General features: G+C 41.3%; 1 protein-coding gene across 4 annotated transcripts in view; it reads left to right on the forward strand.

Moving 5' to 3' along the window:
• Window positions 1-23,876, forward strand: part of abr (ABR activator of RhoGEF and GTPase) — a 131,034-nt gene that overhangs the window by 50,175 nt on the left and 56,983 nt on the right. For 3 of the 4 annotated variants that reach the window (XM_075486355.1, XM_075486356.1, XM_075486357.1), the window contains exons 2-6: window positions 4,381-4,562; window positions 12,658-12,756; window positions 15,166-15,351; window positions 20,335-20,442; window positions 21,304-21,364. In XM_075486355.1, the coding sequence (XP_075342470.1) occupies window positions 4,381-4,562; window positions 12,658-12,756; window positions 15,166-15,351; window positions 20,335-20,442; window positions 21,304-21,364 (636 nt within the window). Of the gene's footprint in view, window positions 1-4,380; window positions 4,563-8,982; window positions 9,231-12,657; window positions 12,757-15,165; window positions 15,352-20,334; window positions 20,443-21,303; window positions 21,365-23,876 lie in introns of those variants that run through there. The other variant, XM_075486358.1, reaches the window with a different exon arrangement.

Raw genomic sequence — 23,876 nt, forward strand, 5'->3', positions numbered from 1 at the left:
GAAAGCAGTATAGACAATCAGTGCTGTATCTGACTTGAAAAGTCTTTTCCTCTTTTACCAGTGCAGACGTTATGGTGCGGGGCAGTCCTCATTCATAAAACGAGCTCCAAACTGCCAGCATAGACCGAGTGGAATTGCACTGTTTATCAGCTTCCTTCATTTTTCAGTCAGCAGTGGCACAATTGAAAGTCGTCTTTATGACTGCATTCCGACTTGTAACGGGCCTGTGTTGCTGCAAAGTTTTTTTGTAACATGACACCTAATATAAAAGGCATCTACTTGGGCAAGAATATTACTTTGTTAAAATGAATGAGTTTTTAACCAATTATGATCTATAGATTAAGCAATGTATGTCTTCTTTGTATACAAGTATACCACCATTTTAAAATATCTTGATTATAAATATGTGGGTTGTCACAAAATTTGCTATAGATGTTAAAGTTTCCTGGAGGAGTAATACTGTATTAATCTCTTTGTTTTGTGACCAAATGACTGCAAAACTCATGCAGTAATGTACTGTAGCTAAGGGTGAAACCTGCATGGTTATTGTTCGTGGCATTTACATAGTTGGCTCACAGAGAACATGTAATATTACACATTGATAAACAAATAAATTGGTAACCACACTGATCATGTCTTTCAGGAACTTGATCAAATAGATGCTACCTTGGATGACCTATTTTACGAACTCCGTCCTTTAAATGCCTTTCTGTTACAAACAATGTTTTTTTCAGAGCTTGACTTATAGCTTTTGTAGTTGCAGTTAGCATTTTATCGGAAAAAAGAAACGTGCACTTCAGTCGTGACATATGACATTTCAGCTTGCAGCTACTGACTTTGAATTTCCCTGCTATTGCATATGGTTTTTGCTAACTGCTCTCCTCTGTTATGAAGCTGTTTGGGGTTTAATCTTGCCAATTAGCAGCAGCAGCAGCTCTGCCAGGTGAAAGGGAGATTGTCACATTTACCCTATCTTTTGTCAGTCTCTGGCTTGCATTATTATAGCTAATCAGAGATAATGAGACGAAATGATGACCACTCACAAGCCAAATTGCTCTAAGTGATTCACACAAGCACTAAATGATCTTACCGACACACATTAGCACCTGGCACCCCTTGCATGCATAGCTAATATTAGATAATCACATGTATGAGAGCTCAGACGGGTTAAATAAGCACAGAAACATGCATTCTCCTGTTTTGTCCTTGCTACTCGGACCATATTCCTTACAATTGACTGGCTCCCAAAATGTGCAGAGCACATTTTGGATGCTATATATAAATGTGTTCTGTGCCTTATTGATGTTTCTCCAAATAGAGAGGAATCATGGTGTATTTCTTTGTCAAAGAGGGAGCAGACCTTGACGCTTGTCTAGACATGGGTATTTTTCTGAGTGCACCATGTACTGCAAGGTTTCAATGTATCCATGTATCCCCACAGTTCACAGTCAAGGCTCAGAGCATCAGTTATGAACAGGAAGGGTATCAAACTTTTATAGCCACCGAGCGAGCGCTGTAACGTGAAGGGAATACCTACATTTGTCTCTCATGTTCACAAACACTAACACAACTTCAGCAGGACAAATGGCCAGAAGGTGTTCAGAGGAGTCAAAAACTGAACAGATGGTGGAGACAGAGAAAAGAGAAAACTAATATATGCTCGCTTGCCTGATGGAGGTAGCAGATATTTTCTATGATCATCAGTGTTTTAGCCCCGTCTTCACCTTAATAGATTATCATGCAGCACTTCAGAATAATCCGCATTTTGTGCATGTGCTTCACAGAGTCCATCTATCAGTCATTCGTGTGCCAGCTTAAAAAATACCATATGGTAAAGATCCACACATATACTTATATATAAAACCCTGTTTTTCCTCTTCTTTTTTTTTTTTGATTGACAGGTGGAAGCTCCAATGACTGTTGCATAGGGTGCATGCTTGAACCCTGCTTTTATTTTCCAACTAGTTCTCATCAGTGGCTTGTTAGAGGTGTCTGATATCCTTTGTACAAACAAATGCTGTCTCTGCCTCCTCCAGTTGACACACAACTTCACAAAGCACTGCTGCAGGCACATATACTGCCCCTTCCCGAACTAGCAGGTAACCACATTAATACTAGTTGGTGGTGACAACATTCAGTACGTTTACATGCACGGTTGAGCCAAGGCTACAGCTCGACTGTGCCATTTAATTGGAGCGCCATCCTAAAATCGACTTACTGAGTTACTGTGATGCTGTGGTCCGCCTGAGAAAATCTGCTGCTTCTAATTTTCTCTGTGGGAAGGTCATTGTACGTATAGATTCGGCCAAGATCATTGCACAGACCTTGTCCTTAAGATACTTGAATGGTGATTTTGTCTGATGATGCTTTGGTTATAAAATCAGGATTTTATTAGAGCAGAGCGACAGCCTGGAAACGCTTTAAGTTGACACATAGTCTTAATGGTCTGATTTTTCAGTTACAGTTTCTGCTGCATTCAGCCATCTAACAAAAGAAACAGGAGACTGTACAGTTACACTTCACAGTATTTTATGTTTTCTGTGTACTGGATGGGAACTGCATGTGTGCAGCACCTGGACTCTTTTTAGTCTAGTTGTGCATATACTTAGAGAAGTTATCCAACCTCCTACTGCATTATCTGACTGTGTCATTCCAGCTTTTGGGTTGTGTATGATTTAGTTTGGACGAACATTGTTTGCACGTACTGTGAAAGTCGGGTTTTGATAACTTGTTTATTTTGTTCTCATGTCACGTGATCATGCTCACTGAGCTGGCTGCTGGAACGAGCTTCAGGGCTGCGGACTATGACCACTGCAACCACTTTTGTAGACCCTGCATTCGCTCATTTCTTTAATGCGAAGTTTGTGCTTACACCATAGCCCCAAGTGAAAATGTTGGTTCTCTGCAACTGAATAAAGCCTGATTCTTACTCGGCGCAACCTCGCTTTGACCCATTCTTACTAGCTGGTCGCAAATGGCGCAAACGGTCACGTGACCCAAAATTCCGCCACGCCCCCCGTCGCAAGCTAAAAAATCCTCGCGCGTCGCAAGGGCGCGCACACAACTTTTTTTCTGACTTCGCGCGAGCTCAACCGGAAACAGCTGACTAGAAAGGAAACATGAACACTGCAGAGACCGCGGTGACCGAGAGGATGCGCCTCTACAAACATCTGTACGACACGTCTGTGAAGTTACACTGGGACAACGTTGTCCCAAAGGACAACGTTTGACAAAGTTCGTCTTGTTGCAAAGGACGAACATTCCACCTTCTCTTCTGTTTTTGCCGCAGCCGCTTAGCTCTGAGATACATATACAGTTCTACACCCAGAGTAAATTCATTCCGCATCAGATGTGCCAGCCTCTGCTGACGTGACACCACAGGTGGCATTGTGTATGCTTTCTTCGTATGCTTTTCTTCGTCCGGTTCTTCAGCTTGTTTCCTCAACAGTGACGCCCGCTGGTCTGGAGAGAACTGCAAATGTGACGCATACTCGGCGCAAACTGCGCTTATGAGCTGAAGGAACTGTGAAGGGGCTGGCGCTTTCGATGACGTCATTAATGGTTCTCGAGCCAGAACAGTTGCGCGGTTGCGCCAAGTAAGAATCAGGCTTAAGGCTGTGCATTCTTAGCTTTGAAAGTTACCGCAGACTTGGTTGTTCTTGTCTTTAATTTGGAGCATAAAATTTAAAGCAACGCTTCAATTCTTGATTGATTAATCTGGCTGTGATTTGAGGTTGGAGGTGTTGGGTCAGGGTGGTTGCTTATATTAGTTTTATTACCAACGTGTTATATTTTTGCTCACTGCTAAGTTAATTGAATTTTAATTGTGTCCAGATGTCTGCCTTTAAAACACAGCAGGTGATTTTTATTTATTTATTTATTTATTTTTCACCATCTCCATCATATAACTGGTGGTTGTACTCTGTTTTGCTCCTCAGTGTTCTCTTGAAGGTGGGGCAGAAGTCATTTCATAGACAGCATTATTTCCTTCCACTGGACCTTTCACTACTACTTCTTCACAGGAGTTCTGACACCAAGGTTCTTTTGACTGTGTCCAGACTGTGATTCCACAGAGGCAAAAAAAAATTGAAATGAATAGAGTTACATGTGATATTTGCTGCTTTTGAAGCTTTTTCCACTCAGCGGTTGATTGGTGTAAAATATGATTTGCCCCTGGCACCGGCAAGGTCATCTAACAGCTTTAAATATTAGAACATAATGAATGGATGAAGCCTGTACAACATGCTTTCTTGTGAAATAATGGTTTGTTCTCAAGGCTTTTTTTGTGTGATTAATTGTCAATGCCATGTTTCTTTTTCTTCCCGCCATCATCTCTTCCCCCCCCCCCCCCCCCCCCATACCTCTCTCCCTGGACTCCAGACTTTAACTATAACACAGATGGTTACGAGGGGGACGGAGCAGATGATGGCAAGTCCCAGGACGGCTCAGAGACGCTGCCCTACATAGATGAATCTCCCACCATGTCACCCCAGCTGGGGGCCCCCCTGGGGCCCAATGGAGAAGCGGTCTCGCCCACACCACCAGAGGGCCTGCTGGCTGGGGTAAGGACACGAGCGCTAATGTACCTTTTAGTGTCCGTCCTGTGCGCTTCACCTCAGGGACATAGATCACTGGCATGAAGCTTGTGATTATGTATATTTTATTATATTTAAAAAAATGTTTTTCTTTTACCTTGCATTAAATATATAATGTGTAGAATGATGGTATCCTGGCATATTATCAAGCAGCTGGAAATGCATAAGCAATGATTCGATTTATTTGCCTATGTTTATGTCCTGGACTGTTTGTGGTAAATGTTGCTGGAAAGTCCAGAGTTTGGCACATGAAAGCATTTCCTGCTTTTATGCAAAAACATTTGTATCTACACAGCATCACATTATCCTTGTTTTTCTCACAGGTGAATCTAAGGTACACCTTAGTACAGGTCATTTTTATGTAAATTCAACTAAAAACAGTGGCCTTTGGCTGCATCTTTGCCTCATATTTTGAGCGAGAGGATGAGCAGAGTGGTTACATTTGCCTCCAGCTTTGCCACTACATGCCTCAACAACATAAAAACTGCCCCCTTAAATGGACAGCTTCACAATTTCCCTGGTCTACCCCACACAACACTAACATGCCCATATGTACTATGAAAGAAATATACATTATACTTTTTACTGTCTGTACTGGATCCTGAAGGGATTCACACGTCATTAAGCCAAATGGGACAAAACCCACAGTCCTCATTCAGCCCATATCAGTCAAATCAAGCAGGTATCATCTAAACTTTAGATTCTTATTTAAAGGGTCTCTCACTTTTCTTGCACAGTGTTTTCTTTCAAAGCTCAGGTGTGGGAATAAGACCCAACAAAGGAATTTGTTTACCCTCAGAAAGTTACAGGCTCTAAAAACCGTAGGCATGTGCACAAGTGGGAAACTTTAAAAGCGTCAACCCACCCTTTGATTTAAAAGTCCTCATTGTTTTCCATTGACCATGTTCCATCAGGCCATTTAAACTACAACTTGCATCATAGATGTCAAAAATATCAATACTGTAGAAAATACAAATAGAAATATTCAGAAACTAGGTGTAATACATCATGTTGTTTTTTCAGGCATTCAAATCATTTCTGTCACATTCTCATTTACAATACAAGAAAAGCAGTGGATTTTAGTCCTTATTGGCAGCAGTAGGAGCTTCACCTGGGACCATTTCACTCCAGGTCTTGTAGCTGTCGGATCTTGACACCCCCCTTTAATTTGTTAACACTTAGCCACAATAGCTGGACTGCTTGCAGGCTGCTGCAGGTGGTGCATTCACAGCAGCAGGAAATGACCAGCGATCCAGATGGGCTTTGACACCATTAGCAACAATCTGCCAGTTTGAGGCTATGTACACACGTAGCCGGGTATTTTTAAAACCGAATGTTTCCCCCCCTCCGTTTATAAAATAATTTGTATCCACATTATCTCGTTTTCGAAAAAAACACCTTCCACACATAACCAAACATCTGCGTTTTCACCTGTCTTGACAACCCAAATGCATTTTCTGTTTTGCGCAATCTGCCCTCGTCAGCTAAATAATAAAGTGTGCACGCAACTTTTTTGAGCACACTGACAGGTGATCGCATGACAGTGGACTGCCCCTCGATATGAGGACGTAATAATTCCGACAGCGACAGGAGTGAGGACCGGGACATGCGAAATTGTCACGCCATTCCTCTGGGAGTACGACTTGGGCGTGTAAAATCAAGGCAGTAAACAGCGCCTGCACAATAATAACCACTACAGTTCTCAAGACATCCATGCTTCTTCAGTAAACAAAGGTCGCACTTTAGACTTTAAAGCAGATTTGTTGTTATTTTGGCGCATATTGTGACGTTCGAAAACGCAAAACTCCGGTTATCTCTGTCTACACGCAGCTGCATAAACGGAGTTTTCAAAAATCTTCACTTTGCCCGGAGTTTTTAAAAACATTCGTTTATGATGCGTTTTTATGCGTTTTCATGTGGATGACAGGTCCAAACGTAGAAAAATATATTCGTTTTAGCAGATACCCGGCTACGTGTGGATGGGCCCCGAGTGTAAATTGTACATTTTAGGACTGTGGCTGTCCTCAGAGTTACTGTACTTACTGTTTGTCTTCATTTATTTAGTTTCACTTGGATGTTTTATCTAAATGAAGGAGTAGCAATGCATTTGCAGTTATTTTGTAGATTTTCAGTTTAAAGCATGTCTGTAGTTCCTCATTTATTCAGAGTCTGGGTCCCGTCAGGTTGTCAGTTTTCCCTTCTGTTGGTGAGAGGTTAGCCAGAGTCTTTTCCTGCTTGATGCTCCATTGTGCTTGTGTTGTCGCTGAGTGACCTCAGAGAACCCCTTGGTGCTAGTTGAAAACAGAGTGAAAACACTTGGTGACTTATACTTTTATTCATCAGGAAGAATTAACTTCATTCCATATACACTGAATAGAAATGACGAATGAAGAGTAAATCTCATACTGTTATTTACTGAATCAGTCTGCTCACTCTTTTTGGTTCTATTCACTCCCATCTCAACTTTAAGGTTTAATACTCTATAATCACTGTGTTGTAAATAGGCTCAGGCTTTGATCATTGATCTATTTTTAATAGGGGTACTACATCAATTATTAAGTTTATTATTGACGTGTTCTTGGTGAGTTACTCTGGGCTTGGGCTAGCTTGTGTAACTGAAGACGTGTCTCCATCTAGTGCCCAGTCGGGGTAGGAACAAAAGCGAGAAATCCCAGGAGTGTAGTCACCCAAATGGGAAATGATATTTCTGTTAATGCTGTCTTCTACAAACAGATAAAGTAAAGATGCTCATTCTGTTTCAGATGCTTTAAATACAGGGATCTTTTAGATGTTCTGAAAAAACTCAAATAAAATAAATCACTGCCTGGACTTTTTTAGGTAGAAAAGAAACCAAATGCGTTTACTTTTCTTGCTATATTAATAATCTAGACTGCGTGTGCTGATGCTGTCTCATGTGCACAGTGTTTTGCAAATTTTCTGGCATCCCCAGGAAAGTAAAAATGTTTACAATGGATCTAAACCTGAACCGACGACAGAGATTGTCGGTTCAGGTTTAGATCAGTCAGTTTAGATCAGCCAGTCAGGTTTTCAGTCAGAACGTCGTTTTTTTGAGGAAACACATGTGACACTGCTGCATCATAGATTCTCCTCACGCTCTTGTTATGTTGGCCTATCTTTCTGCTAAGTTTGCATCTTTCACTCACAAACATGAGAGCACAAACGCTGACACTTCCACGACAAGATGCTTGCGTTCACAATGATGGATATGAAGATTTATGCATTTAAGCTTTCTTCTTAATCGGTTTAAATGCTTTTGAATCCTAGTTTCTGTGAATCTGTCTGTTGTGGAAGAGGTGGAGGGGGATGTCTTTCTTTATTCTCCTGGAAAGTCTAAGGATAGATGAAGTGTTATCATTTTATTTATATAATTTTTTAAGTTTTATCCTCGCCATTGTGGCTGGTTTCATTCCGTCTTTCTTGAGGTCTGGCATTATTTTCTTTCCTGTTTCCTCCTCTACTTTAATGACCTTTTCCACCCAGATTAATGGCTGATAATTGTGCTGACCTAAAAAATACAAGCCAGAAGCATCATTTTGTCTACTTTTCCAAGTCTTTGACTTGCAAATAAAAGTCTGATGTGCATACAGCAATGTGGACTGGGAGTTTTGCAAGATCACCCTGGAAATCGGCCACACAGGGAACAGAAGAAATAAAACTTTTGGTCATACCGCCAAAAGCTTTGAGAAGAATTAAAGCATGAAGGAGATTTGTGGAGGTATGGGGGGTGTCACTTCCTGTTAAGTCAGGAAAGGGGGTGAGAGGCTCTAGTGAGTGAATGGGCTTCATTCATAATTACACACAAATATAAATCCTATCATATCTGGAGTCTTATTTATTCATGCTTTTGACTTCATTTATAGAAATCAGTTACTGGTCTCCCCGCTTTTCTTGGTGCACATGTGTTATCTTTTAACACCGTTTCCCATGCTGTGTCTGAACTATGTGACCTGTGATTAAAGTCAGCTGTACATTAGTTGGCCCCAGCTCAACATCCACTGCTCCGAGCAGATCAATAAAGAGACAATGGCCAGAGAAGAGAAGAGAAGAGACGGATAGTCATACTGGTGTGAGAAAGGGAGAACTTGTTTGTAATGAGGAAGTGGCTTTTGCCGAAAAGAGAACAGAAGACAGAAAATAAAGAACAAAATAAAGAGATTGAAGCTGTTGGTGCTGCTGAGAAACGGCTTGTGTTGCCATGAAGGAAGTGGCTGGATAGTGTTTGCTGTGAGGGGAGGGGCGGATGTCGAGAGAGGGCAGACCTCATCGACCAGGGTCGGAACAGCGGCTTGCGCACACACAAACACCAGGAAGCCCAGCAGAGGAAGGGGGTGGGGTTGTGTAGGCGGAGTCCTCTCCCTTTCTCTCTCTCGGTGTCCAGACGACTTGCTCCGAAAGGAAAACCCTGATGTGTCCAGGCAGGTCCTGAAGAGGGGAATTAGAAGCAACAAGAGGAGAGGAGGTGGTGGAAGACAGGAAAAGAAAGGAGGAACCATGGAGGAGGAAGAGGAGGAGGTGCTGTGCTACTTGGACAGGGTGCTGGAGGAGGAAGAGGAGGTGTTTGAATACGGAGATGGGGAGCTAGATCCCTTCACGCCGACACATAGACAGTTCAAGGTGAGGCAGGGGCTAGACAGCTGGATGCAGGGAAAATCTACACACAGACACACAAACGTAAACACTCACAATGCCAACAGCCTGACCGGCCTTGAAAGCTGGTCTATTGATAGAAAAATGTACGCTCGCTCGTAATTGGAGTCTTGGCATTATGTGGCGTCACTATATCCTGCTCCTTGTGCTTCTGAGACATCTGTGCTATAAAAGTGTGTGTGATAGCTGTGAAATGTCTGAGGCAGCTACTCTGGAGCACATGGCTCTTCACTTTGCTGCTTTGTGGATACGACTGTTTTTTGTTTCTCTTGCCAACTTCTCTCTGAGTTTGAGTGTGTATTCCTCCCAACAGATGAACTGACTAAAAAACCGCTGCCTTAACACTGCTCTGTGACTCTTATGGTATCAGCACTGTTATCGCGCCTAAATTAGAACAGAGGTTGCAGTAGGAAAGCATGCACTGGTTTTCTGTTTAGAAGTACGCTCACAGGAGCAGGTCGCCATGGAAAAAGTCCTTTCACCACTCATGTATTTCTCATCTTACCCTCCTCGCACAGTAGTTCTTTGTACAGCGGAGGGAAAATCTTCTTCCTGTCTTTTTTTTTCTCCTCTTTTTTCGTCTTGCTGCGACATATTTATAACTGAAACTGAATCTCCAGCACTTTGTTTTATAGTTGGCGGTCAAGACACCTGCAGGCCAAGGATCTAGCATCATGTCTCACACCATCAATGCACAAACTACCTATTGGATGCCCTTTTAAGAAAAACACTACTCCGTGTGGCTCTTAAAATAAATGCCAAGCAGCAGCTCTCGCACCTTAAGCCTGTAAAGTGCGACTCATTTCACGTAGGGTGGCGTATTTAGCTTGAGATTCTTTCAAGGAGTACCAGTATTAAAATGGAGTTATATAATACAGGTTTAAACTGCACTGTGTACTGTTTGTACTGTGATGTGCTGTTAACTTTTTGAGGCAGTAAAACACATGTAACCTGATGGGGGGGGGGGTGGAGACTTGAAGAATATCCTGTGCTGGAAACTTTCCATGGTTTGTTAATTAAGGACAGAAATGATCCATAAAAATCAGCAGAGAAAACTCTTTGGGACTTGAAATAGAGTCGGTACATCTCAGCTTTTAGCCACTATAGTTGATAATAAAGGTGTAATTAAGAATTCTGTAGACTCTATTTATGGCACATCATTATACAGTACACCCTTTATCTTTATCAGTGTCAGAAGGGGAATGGCAGTTGTTATTGGGTGAACGAGATGAGTTCATGGCTTCTTTCTTGACTCATCGGGAAGCGCTGCTGTGCTGATATCACTGTAGGGATCAGGCTGTGTTAATGATTTATCAACTTTTCTTCTCTTAAAGCTGCTCTTTGGCCCTCCTTAAAGGTGCATATGTAACTCTAATTGGTAATTTTCTGCAGATTCCTGCCACTTTGTCATGAACATTGACACCTGTCTCCTCAGTACCGAGTGAATCACTGCCTGAACAAGCATCCGGTTACTTTCTGAGGGAAAAATTGTTGATTTTGTGTTATATTGTAACTGAGAATGGCTGTAGTCGCTTTCTCACTTTCTTTTCTTCTTTTTTTTTGTCATTATCCATAAATTTGTATAATCTAATGCGTTTCACTCATGTGCAAACCTTTCATTTTGAGGTTTTGAACTGCAGGATGTAATAAAAAAAAACATTTAAAAAAAACTCCTTTGCTCTTTACCAGGTTGTAAAATTATGCAAAGACAACCTCAGATGACTCATTATCTGCGTCATTATTTGTTTCACTAAAACCAAGAAAAACTTTTGAAGCAGTGTGTGGAAAAACTAAGCATGCTCTTCGTGCTGCTAATCAAATGCCGGTGATTACTTGATCATATCAACAATAAGTGTGAGCACCTCTATAGAAGCAGAAGTTTGGTCTGGAGCAGTCAGATGTATGAATGTAAAGGAGGAAAGACATCAGCAATGATCTTAGAGAAGCAATTGTTGCTGCCCATCAATCTGGGAAGGGTTATAAGGCCGTTTCCAAACTATTTGGAGTCCATCATTCTACAGAGAGAAAGATGATTCACAAGTGGAAAACATTCAAGACGACTGCCAATCTTGTGACTGCAAAAAAAAAATTGCTACATCTCAGACTCTATAAGCCTCAGTTAGCACGTTTAATGTTAAAGATCATGACAGTACAATTAGAAAAAGACTGAACAAGTATGGCTTGTTGTTTCAAAGAGAGCTTCTTCTCTCTAAAAAGAACATGGCAGCACAGCTTAGGTTTTCAACAAGACCTCTGGAACAATGTCCTTTGGAGTGATGAGAATAAAGTACCCTTCTGGGCACCTTGCAGTCATGAAATCCTCAGAACCAAAGTATTATGGAGTCAAATGTGAGGCCATCTGTTTGACAGCTAAAAGTGGGCGCAAATTGGATCATGCAACAGAATCGGCAGCAGATCTACATCAGAATGTCTGAAGAAGAAAAGAATCGAGGTGTTGCAATGGTCCAGTAAGAGTCCAGACCTCAGCCTGACTGAAATGCTGTGGTGGGACCTTCAGAAAGCTGTGCATAAACCAATGCTGCAAACCTAAATAAGCTGAAGCAACGTTGTGAAGAAGAATGTGACAGACTGATAACATCATACAGAAAACAATTAGTTCAAGTTATTGCTGCTGAATGTGGTTCTACAAACTGTTGAATCAGGAGGTGGATGTTTTTCACACATTGCTTCTGCATCTTGTCTTTGTTAAATAAATATTTGTTTGGTGTAATATGGCATGTAGTTGTCCCTCTGAGGTTGTTATCACCTCATTTTAAGACCTGGAAGGGGGCCAAAGATTCTTCATTATTTCCTGAAATGTTTAAGAATTCATTATTTAAGAAGTGAAGGAAGGTGTGCTTTTCACATGACCATATAAATAGTGTAACATGAGCCAGCTGATGTAAGCGTACCACATACTAACACCACACTAGGTATTTACTATTCAAAGTACAGGGCTACAAAACTACTAGATTACCATGTTTTTTTTCCCATGTCAAACTGTCACAGTTCTGCTCAAAGAATTTAATAGGGAGTAAACATGCGTATGTGTCCTGTTTTGTCCCTGCTCTGTTTGTCAAAATGATTGCGTTTGTGATGTCAAACTGCAGCTCCCTGAGGGCAGAGAGAATAAGCCTTTCCTTAAAGGAATCAAGCTATTTAGATGCTTTTAGATGAATTGAATAGTTGTGCTGCCATCTTGAAATTGTTAAGTGTATTTACCTCATGTTTACCTGATGTGGTAACTACAATAGCATTATACAGGAAACGACCTTTAGCCCTGGTACTCCACTGTGGTGTTGCTATCGGTAAACATGTCTTTGGCGTTTGTGTGTGGGATGTATTCAAAATTGCGTAAGAAATGTTTACACTCAGGTCTGTTATTATCTTGCAGGGAGACATAGAGAAGGGGCTGGAGATGAAGAAACTGGTGCTGTCTGGTTTCTTGGCCAGCGAGGAGATCTACATCAACCAAGTGGAGGCACTTTTGCTGGTGAGATATGCACACACACACCCACACACACACACACGTAGAACAAAAAATAAAAGCAGAAACTAAGTCTGTATGAGTCATGCCCACATGCCGCTGCTATTGGAGTTGATGGTCATACTAAAAGCAGGACCACTGCCACTGCAGTTTCCTGAAATGCTAACTGAGCACGCCTCCCCAAGCTAAGCTACCACAATATGTCATATCCTGCCTGTCAGCTGCATGCTGACACATAACCAACATGTGGTTCTAACGCAACATTACAGTAAATCTGCCAACTTTTTAGCCCCACAATAGTTAACAATTAAGTTGTCAACCATTGAGGTTGAAAGAAGATTGGAGCGGTGCTGTCAGGAATCTGTTCTGATCCTCAGTTCCTCCCGTTATAGCCCTCTGTGATGACTAACCAACACATTATACAATTTAACCAACAAGTTTGTTTTGGTCCTCCTCCATTTCCTTAGTTATTGAGATTATTTCTTATTAGCATGCTTTTCTTTCTGCTTTGTTGCATTTTACTAAATGACAGGCAAGTCCAGGATATGTGAAGCTTTTGCAAACCTTTTACATCTCTGTGTGAAGGAGCATGAGGGGTAAACTTGAAGAAATTAAGAAAGAAACTCTCTTTCTGCTGGCAGTTGCTGTTACTTCGATATTTTAATAAGATGATAAACTTAAGTCTGGTTGACATAATAAGTTTCTTGATGTCAAGGATAATGAACAGGTCAGTTGTACTTTGTTTGCTTTATAGACACAAACCTTGGCTTAAGTGGAAAACTTCCCAAAAAAGATCCTCTCCTTTCCAGTTTATTGATATCTGTGTAGAAACTGCATAATTTGGGGACATATGTTGAATCTGCTTATTATCAGCTTTACCGCTCATGTTGTGGTTTGAAAATGATCTCAGTAGGTGAAGGCAGATGGTATTACTTCTTGCTTCTGTAGGTGGGTGTTCCTCGGGGGTCTGTCCTAGGACTACATCTACTCATTCTTTGTAGTATCAATTGCCAAGTTAGGTTTTCATGCAGATGACAAAGTCAGTGGGGTTACATGGAACTGAAAGGATCGGATAATTGACTAAATTACAATAAGAATGAGTTGAGCAACGGTAATTATCCTTGGATATATGGCGGTAAATGAATCGAATCAAACTCAGGCATTCGAGAAAATGGCGAATGAAGAGCAAGATGAAGCTACGTCCCTCTACATTTCGTTTGTGATGAGCATGCTTATTGCACAAGCGCGATGCACAACGCTGCATTCTCCATCGCGTTCTTAGTTTCTTTCTGATGGTGACAACAATTGTAATATCGTCTCTTCCGACATCTGGTTCAAAAATCTCGAGTCTAAGTCTAATTCACCACGTGCTTCACCCGTCTGCAAACACGTTTAATTTAACTTTCAACCGAGTTATCTCGGGGTCTTAATCTTAATCCCCTACAGGCTTGGAGGTAATGTACGGTTACACTGTCGTAAATACAACACCCTTTCGCTTTCACGTTTCAAGTTTGTTGACGAACTGGCGAGGAGTCAGAAGGTGCAAGCTATGTCGACCGAGAAGGTAAGAGTAATCAAATGTACCTGGGAGCGTGAGAGGGGTCTATTTGTTTTTGCGGTAGGTGGGCCAGAAAGCAAGTCGAAATACTTCCGCTCAGCTCCCGGGCCGGTCCAGCAAAGTTACATAGCGCAGTTTTTCCAACTCAGACCCCCGAAGGGCACAATTTTTTTTTCAAGCTGTTATTTTAAGGTAGAAATGTTACATAGTATTGCTTTAATAACTCAATCTTATTGTAATTTAGCCAATTATCCTATCCTGTCATGTAACCCCACAGACTGATATAATGTGTGCTGCAGCATCACCTCATCAGGCTCTCTATCAGCTACAACAAACTTATGATATTGTTCAGCGCACCTGGTAAAAATGAGCCAGCTTGTCTGTTTCACTTTCATCCAGCCCCTGTTATCAGTGCGAGTCTGACTCATCGGTAGCCTTGGAGAACTGATGCGAAAGCTTTTGTGTGTTTCACTGCAATTCAGGCCCTCTTCCCCGCCCACTATGACCACTCCGTACATTTCTGTGATTAACTGAGTTGGCGAACAAGCTGCCTGCTCAAAAACGTCACAGAGAAAAGGAGTCATCCAACAGCTAAGCAGCAAAGATTACATTCTAATCACTGGCTGACGTTTTCAAACTTTTGTCCAATTATGACCCAAATTGGCCAGTTAACTGCCCCAAGTTGTACTCAAAACCCTTGTTGAAATCAAACATGTCCAGAAATCAGTTTTCGGCACTTATAAATTATAAATGGCATATATAAGTTATTGCTAATGTCTTCCGTACGCAATAGGTACTCTTGATGGCTTCTTCAGTATCTGAGTTTTTCTCACTGAGTCTTTGTGTTGCCTCTGCAGCCCATGCGGCCCCTCAGAGCAACCGTCTCGACGTCCCAGCCTGTCCTGACCATCCAGCAGATAGAGACGATCTTCTACAAAATCCAGGACATTTTCGAGATCCACAAAGAGTTCTACGACGCCCTCTTGCCCAGCATTCAGCAGTGGGATGAGAAGGTCACTGTGGGACATTTGTTCCAGAAGCTGGTGAGTCTGACGTGGCCACGGAAATTACTGTGTACATCTTTTTTTTTTTTTTTTTTTTTCCCTCTCTGTCACTCGCAGAGAACTTGTAAATAGCCGTTAAAAGGAGAAATGGCTTACCTCCCACTGTTCATACTCAGTGAATCATTTGATCTAAATTTGACTGCATGTGGTAGAGTGTGGCTTCTTGTTTCCAGCCTTATGGTTGTAAAATTGTGCAAATGCTGCAGACTTTGGTCATATTTGCAGTTGATTGTAGTACTTAAACAGGTCGTTATGTAACGTTAACGTACTGCAGGTGTGTGTGTGTGTCTGTATGCAGAGGTAGCATGTTCTAGGTTGCAGTTAGTCTGTTAGACCAGTTCACTGTTAGATTTGCAGTGGATAATGAAATTTTAAAAACCTTATTACTTATTATTGTGTATCTGCATGTACTGCACAGTGTGCTGTTTTTTTTTTTTTTACTGTTAAAAGGCTGATGCAACAGGCAGTAATAAAAGCTTTCAACTAAGATATCAGAAGCTGGACTTTTTCGTAGGAAAAGCAAATCCAAACAGACAGTTTATTTGAAAGAAAATGCCTGTTTAGTTTGAAAAATCCTGCAGCCTTGATCAGTAAAAATTGTTAACTTTAGAGGTCTTTTTTGAACATTTTCAATGTGATTTTTCCCAGTCAGCGCTGTGATGCTGTGTTGACTGAAATCAATGTGTTAGTTCAGTTCAGCGAGAGTGGGTAGAAACTGAAATATTTTGGGTTAGAATTTTCCTTGGCTGGAAACTCTTAAGTGGAACATAGAAAAACACATAAAAAATTGGCAGTGAACTGCTGCCGGTTTATTCTACTACACAGGTACTATGTATTCATATGTTGAATTGATTTTTTTTTTTTACACCCTTTTATCTTTCTGTAGATTATGGCTAATCACTTCTTCATCACTTAGCAGTGACATTCTGCAGCCGTAATTAACTGACTTGAAACCTAACCCTATTTTTCTGTGCTGTGGCATGACTCGGTCTCTCTTAAAGAAACTGAAGATTTAACTGCCTTGGAGCCTCATGATAACTTTGCCCATTTAGTATAACCATGTTTTTGGATCTCATGAGGCATATCATAGACCTGTTCATCGGATCCGAGTTCAGAATCAGATTTTTTTCCGTTATGAGAGATCCTATGACCTTTCACTAAGCCGTAAGCACATAAGCTGCTTTAACTAGATAACGAGAGTTAGTGTTGTTCCAGCTCAACAAAGATTTTAGCATCTACTTTAATGTTTAGTGTGTGACGGTTTCAAATGTCTTGGGCTCCTCTGGCTGCTGATTAAGTGTAATTTCTGTTTGGCTGCTAGCTTTCATTTAAAATCTTCCAATTGATCTTTTCTATAAAGAAAATAAATTTAAAAAAGAGGGATTAGAATAGAGAGTTCACGTCAGTGTTGTGGGTGCATCTTAGACTTATCTTCAATGTGGAACTCCACACAATAGAATCTCTTGAGCATTGTTTCCACACAGTCCACAGCATCACAATCACATATATGATGCAGTGAAGCTACTTAGTTATCACAGAATGAAAACATCTGAAACTTAGGAATTTTTTTACTCGTGTCACTTTGATTTGGCAACAGTTTGCTGATCTTTGTTGAGGTTAGCTGGCTAACAAGCTACCACATTAGCACAAGGGATGAACCAAATAGTCAAAAAACACAGAAAACTCCTGTCCATTTCTGCTTATTTTGCAGTGCTTAAAAGCACCAATGGCTACCTAGCGTTAGCTATGAAATCACAACACTTATTTGGTGCTGTGATAGTTTATGTCAGTGTCGATTTATAAGCATAATCTAATACATTTCAGCTTTATTTCATTACATTTTACAACTATTGTTTTGGTATTGTTACCAAAAGTCAAGTACTGTCGTAAGAAATCATAGCCACCTTATAGCTAATTTCATTGTCTTTACAGTAAATTAGAATTATTAGTTAGACTTTGTGAGTGCAACACAGTTCAACTGGTGAAACATTTATTTCTTAAAGATTCTGCTACACTTGCACACTGGGAAATGTGTGAATAAATGACAGACTAATTGACAGTGTGCTGATGTTTAACAGTAGAACAAATTATATAAATATCTTAAGACTTTAAGAACGTCCTGACAACAGCCCTCCTCCTTACTGAGGTTTGTAGCACCAAGTGTCACCCATTAGTGCAGTCATCAGCTCCCATCTGTGCTGTGTATATGTGCGCACATGAGCAGGTCGTGTGGCACCAAAACATTTAGTCAGAGCGGCAGGGTAAGAGTACAGATGGCAGCGTAATTAGCTGGTCTACTCCCGACTGCTTCTTGTCGGCAGCATGGAGGCGACTGGAGCAACAGAGATGGAGTTCCAGAAAACAGCCTCAAAGGGGATAAAAGACAGCCACAGCTCTGTTTTCTCACCTTTCTCAAACAAGGGAAGGGCTCAGCTGCAGCTTGTGACTGCCAGGGTAGCGTTTGTCTAAGCAAATTATTGACGTCCCTGCAGGCAGAAACCGGGAAGGGATTAGATTGTAGTGTGGGCATTGTTTTAAATTGGCTTTTGGAATAAATTTTTTTTTAAAAAGCAAGAAAAGTCAATCACATCTTTGAAAACTTGCCCCCATCTTTTTATTCTACTTTGTCATTAACTGTAAAGCCAGGTGTTCTGTTATTGTGGATGTGAGGATTGCTGCTTTCATGAAGCAGACTGGTGAGCCAAGTCAATAGCAAGCCTTTGTGTCCTTCTGTCAGGCGTTCACTTTGGTCCAGAAAACAGGAAATGACTGTTGGGTGGATTGCCATTTGCCAGATTTTATGCAGACAGGATGAAACCAACACTTGGGCATAAAGTCTGGAACAAATATTTTATCCTGCCCAGGGATAATTGCAATCATTGTAGAGATGCCTGAAACTTTTATCGTGCCTCATCATCCACCAAAACTGACATTTATCCAGTACTTTTTTGGTTTATGAATATTTACATGCAACATTAGCACACGCTACCAGGTTTACATTCTAAACTAGAAGGCTGAACTTGATGAACTCATTAACCTGCTTTAGATAGCCATTTCAGTATTGTCAGTAGCTGTGTTTAGCATTCAGCTGAGACATTTCTGCTTGATAAGGCTAACTAGTTATTCTTGGCTCAAGTGTTTTCTTCAGGATGAAACTATGAAGAGAGAATGTGAGAATCTTAGCTGTGGTATTTAAAGCTGATTTTGGGACAAAATCAGTGTTTGAGATCTAAATTCGAGCTGGACAGAAACGCCATGGTGTTCTGTAGGGAGAACCCACTGGTGTGGTTTACCTGCGTCAGTTACTGCTCATATGAGATCGGCTCACTGAGGTGTTAAAGATCAATGGTGAACGCTGTATTTCAGCAAAAGGGGGAACTAAAGCCTGCCAGCCATGAAAACAGAGAATGCGTGTTGGGATTTCCCTCTCTAAGTTTTAATTAGCCTCTTCCATCACATGCCGCTTGTGTTTTCTTTTAGACTTACAAAGTTAAGTATGATAATGATTTGAACAGACGTTAATGTGTGCAAACAAGAGTGTTTAATTTTCTTTTGGCTCAGTGGAATTCTCAGGAGCGTCAGAGTAAGCAGATGATACAGCTCGGTTTGGTTTGTTCTAATCATTGTCTAATGTTTTTATTTCGGTGTTCGTTTGTACTTTCTTAAACTAAACATAATTTCACGATCTGGGCTTCAAAACAGCATGTATAATTCAGATCTGTGTCCAAAAGAAACGGTTTGAAATACGAACTGCAACATTCTGTGGTCCACAGGAGGAGAAAGTGGCAGTTAGTAGTCGGCGCTCCAGTGCTGGCACCTCTCTCTGTCTCTGCCTGTTTTCTGCTTCCCGCCTTCATTCTCAGACCTCGGCTGTAGTTTTCCCTCCTGCTGCTTTGACCTGTTGTGTGAAGGGTTGTCACTTTGTCTGAAGTGCTGCTCGAAGTCTGATTTCACAGTGACAGAAACGTCTCCAAGCAACACGATGAACTGATGAATGTCTGATGCAACGCCACTCCTCTTGGTTTGAACTTTCCAGACCAGCTGCCAAATATCTATTGTTGGAAATGAAGTAATCCCACATGGAAGTTTCTTTTCTCCTTCAAATTTTTTTGGTTTCACAAAATACATTTTCCAGCTATGATGAGATTAAGTATAGACGGCAACACTTGTTTGGCTGACTTCAAGTCGGGAGTCGTGCTAAGAAACGTCACAAAATAATTGTTCTTGTTGTCAATACTAAGAAAAACACATCTGCATCTTTGAAATACAATTCAGGGCTGAATGATTCTCATTTGTCTCCTCTCTGAGTTCAACTTTCAACTTCACACTCTGAGGGGGAAGTCTTACTCATTCACGTTATTCATCTGAATTCAATCTCATTGCTTGAATAGTCGGCTCTTCTGCCCTCGCATTCAAGCGTAGCTATGGCAGGATGCATATTCATGCACTGCTGCTCTGCAGCTTGTGTTACAATGCACATACAGTTCTGCAGAGAGGGGGGTGTTATTGAAATGGAACTGAAAAAAAAGAAACCGACCGACTCTTTTTCAATCAGGAGGACTGCACATAGCCATTAGACCTGATTAGACTGTGTCCACGACTCTAACTCTGATGTGTTTTTAAGTCTCCACATCAGGCAACATTGTGATTAGAATAAAAATGACTTCATATTCCACAACTGTTTATGAATCTTAATTGAATTGGGTGGTTGTGGGAGCAGTAACTGAAGGTGAATGCACGTTGTACAAACTACCCTCTATTTTGGTCATGACATACTTGTGTCTGCATTGGTGCAAATATACTAGTATTAGGAAATAAAAAAGTTACTCGCTAGGTCTTTGGTATTCATTAAGCAACTCGGATTAAATGGGAGAATAGTAAATGTAACTATCTTGCCTCAATTAGTCTCTCCGTGTCACCATTTGCCTCACCTTTCTCTGCTCCATCTCCTCCTACATGCAGGCCAGCCAGCTGGGAGTGTACAAGGCCTTCGTGGACAACTACAAAGTCGCGCTAGAGACGGCAGAGAAATGCAGCCAAGCCAACATCCAGTTTCAGAAGATATCCGAGGTAAGTTCATCGTCCAAGATAAGAGGATCAATGGCCAAATGGAAAGCTGTAGAAGCATGTATTAAAAGTAACTGTTCAGCACTCTTTAGATTGTGAGCTTTTAGTTATTTTTATAATGAGACAGTTTGATGCTGTGTGCTGCACGTCGACATCAATGTGTCAAACTTTACCCGATAGTACTCAGACAATAGACTGAGTACTTTGATGTCAAGCGCCATAAACCATAAATCTCCTTCAGTAGAAGAAGAAACAAATGCAGGACACCACAGATGGGAAGCAAAGCAAGTCGAAACATCCTCTTTCAGACGGAGGGCAACGGTGTTTATCGGAAATGTGGTCTTGTTTTGAGGAACACTGGTTAACACTGAGATAACACATGCTGGAACCAGCAGTTCTACGTTTATCTGGACAGATGAGCAGTGGGTGTTCTCAACAGAAGGTTAACTCTGCATCAACATATTATGAAGGATTATTTAACATGAAGCTCATTAGTATTTAGAAATTAAACGACATGTGTGACAGCTGGAACTGGTTGAAACGCCAGACGTGTGAAGGTTAAGTCTTCTGAAAAACCTTAAACTGTGTGACCTCGCTGCTGCTGTTCAGCCATGAAGCTTAAACACGCTGCGACTTCTACACACAAGAGAAACCTGTGGTGTGGCATGAACAATTCAACGATCCGACAACGCTTAAAGTCAGGCAGTGGGAAATGACTTGTGTTTTAATTCGCTTTAACATAAACGCATATTCACATTTTGTTTTTAAAATGTATAAAAACTCAATTAGGTGAGTAAGCCCATCACTGTGTGCACATCTTTATCCAATTATTCAGACTGATTGTTCCTCTCCTGTTTCCTGCAGAACCTCAAAGTAAAAGGCCCGAAAGATTCCAAAGATTGTACCACAACAATTTCAATGGAGGGTAAGTTTGTGCATGTGCGTGTATTTCTGTGTGTGTGTGCGCGTGTCTGTTTAGGCTGGCTTGCTGCTTTAAGAATCCAATCCTGCCCCTTCTACTTGTGTATGCAGTGGTGGGCTTCAGCAGGCATGTCTGAACCTGCTCTCTTCTCACACAAACACATACGCACTCTGACACGCTAACACTGACACACACTCACGCACACACACTCTTGCTCTGTCTAATTCACTCTCACACACTGTCCCTCTCTCTCGCTGTATCTATGCCTGAGAAAGGAGGCAGCAGGCAGAGTCAGGAGAGGAGAAGAGGGATATGGAGGTGCTTTTGATCCTCAGACTGTGTTGTAACTGCACATACGGTAACGACTGCATTATATGAGCTGCCGCTGTTTGATGGAGACAACTTGGAGTGTTTTTTTTCTTTTTTGTAAGCCAGGATATTTACAGCTTTAATTCAACAGGACATGGTTTGAATACGAGATTTGCTGTGAAGTTGGGATAGCTATTTAAGGTTGCCTGTGAGTCATTCAATAGCTTAAGTTGCCTTTTCTATACGTTTATGTGCTCGAGCCTGTGTATTGAGATGTTAAAAGGAGTTTCATGTAAAGCATCAGAAGCAGGTGCTCACTGAGACTGACATTCGCCGCTGCACAAGGACATCATTTTATGTGTGTTTGTTTAAAAGCTGGTCACGTTAAGTGATTCTCATTGAGAATGCTTACCAGCAAAGGGTCAGAGCAGAGGATTTGTGTGTGTGTGTGAGGAAAGTGTGTTGTGAAGCTTGTACGTGCTCGTTCTCTGCTCGCGCTGTGCAAACTTACGCTGTTTTTGGGGGATTGTGCCAGAGGGTAAACCTTATGCTCCAAGAGATCGAGGGAATTGTTGTGGACTGTCCAATACATGCAGTAATGTGTGACTTTCATAGTTTCGTTAGGATTAAAGTGAATCTGGGTTCATATGTGTGTCAGTTTTCAGCTGCATGTACCTGTGAAGTGTTAGTTCATTTAAAATGAGAGAGTGTTGTAAATGAGGGAGCCTCGACAGAGTGAGATTGTTTTAATCACATTATTTTCTCGTCATTCCTGCTGAGGCTACGCTTCATTATTCCAGATGACTGTGCAGTTTGTATGCTTTACCTCAGGTTTGTCAGGTATTTATGTATAGTAGCATGAAACTAGTTTCATATTCCTTCAACAGTCAGTGTGTCGGCACCCAAGGTAGTTGCTTTGATTATTTTTGTATTACAGCCCTTAATATTTTTCCAGATATTGAGGGATTTCTTGACCTTACCCACCTCTTTTTCTCTTTTCTTTCCATATTTTGACCTGCTGCCTGCCTATCTTACCTGTACCCATCTGTCCGTTTTTTTACTCTCCACCTAATTTACTGGATCCCAGTAAAATCATCTCGTATATCCCCATCATCAATAGGAACATCTCACATGTCCTACCCATTGTTTTCCATCCTTCTAGTTCTCTTTTAAGCCTTGTGTTTTGCCAAACACTGAGACATGAAAGCTGGCAGTCCTGACCTTCATCATGTATGTGCCACCTTATCAGAGGCTTTTCCCACGTAGTTCATCCCCTTGTTTGCAAAGATGAATTATCTGTCAGCCAAGTCGTCAAGGCGACCTTGAGAACAGGACCAATCAGAGGCACCTCGCTGTGACAGGACATTGACTTCCAATAATCCTCCTGCCTGTATCCGATCCTCTCAGTCTCTGCGTCTTCACATCTTCCCTAATCCTGTTTGTTGACAAAAGGTTGAAGTTGAGAAATAGATAAGAAGTCTGCAAAAGTTTTCTTGAACCAGGTTGTCTGCTTTTCAGCTTTTTAAATGCTGTGAAATGTGTCATCACTTTAACATAAAGAATGCAGTGCTTTTGAGACTTTGTCCAGACTGATATATGAGAGTATAACTCTGACTTTGATGAATTTTAACTTCTTTATCTACCAATATGTTGTGTGTATGACCAATGACCCACAAAAAGAAATGACATTCTCATCAGCCTCAGCAGTACTTAGAGCGAATTAACACTACTTACATACTGAACTATTGAACGTCGTAGTCTTAACACTTAACATCAGCATGTTAGCATTTACATTGTGAACCAGTCTGCATGCTGATGTTAGCGTTTAGCTCAGAGTATCACTGCTTGTAGTCCAGACATGGAGCTCCAACCGGGGCACCAGCAGCTAACATGCTCATGAAGCCCTTACACTCCAACATCTGGCACCTGTGTTGTAATCCAGCTAAACTCAAGTCATGTATTCTTTCCAGAGGCACTTGTTATTTTACTTGAATATAAATCTGCACACACACACACACACACACACACACACACACACACACACAGTTAGATATGCTCTCTCTCTTGCTGTTAGTGCAGGATCTGTAGTAAATCCCCCCGGCGGTAGCAGTATTGGTTCACTGAGCCGTGACCATTGACGGAGGCTGCATAAATGATCAAATAGCACCTGCAAAGCTTTCCAGAAGGTTCCCTTTGGTTTTATAAA

The sequence above is a fragment of the Odontesthes bonariensis genome, chromosome 16, assembly GCF_027942865.1.
Source record: "Odontesthes bonariensis isolate fOdoBon6 chromosome 16, fOdoBon6.hap1, whole genome shotgun sequence".
NCBI classification, from domain to species: domain Eukaryota; kingdom Metazoa; phylum Chordata; class Actinopteri; order Atheriniformes; family Atherinopsidae; genus Odontesthes; species Odontesthes bonariensis.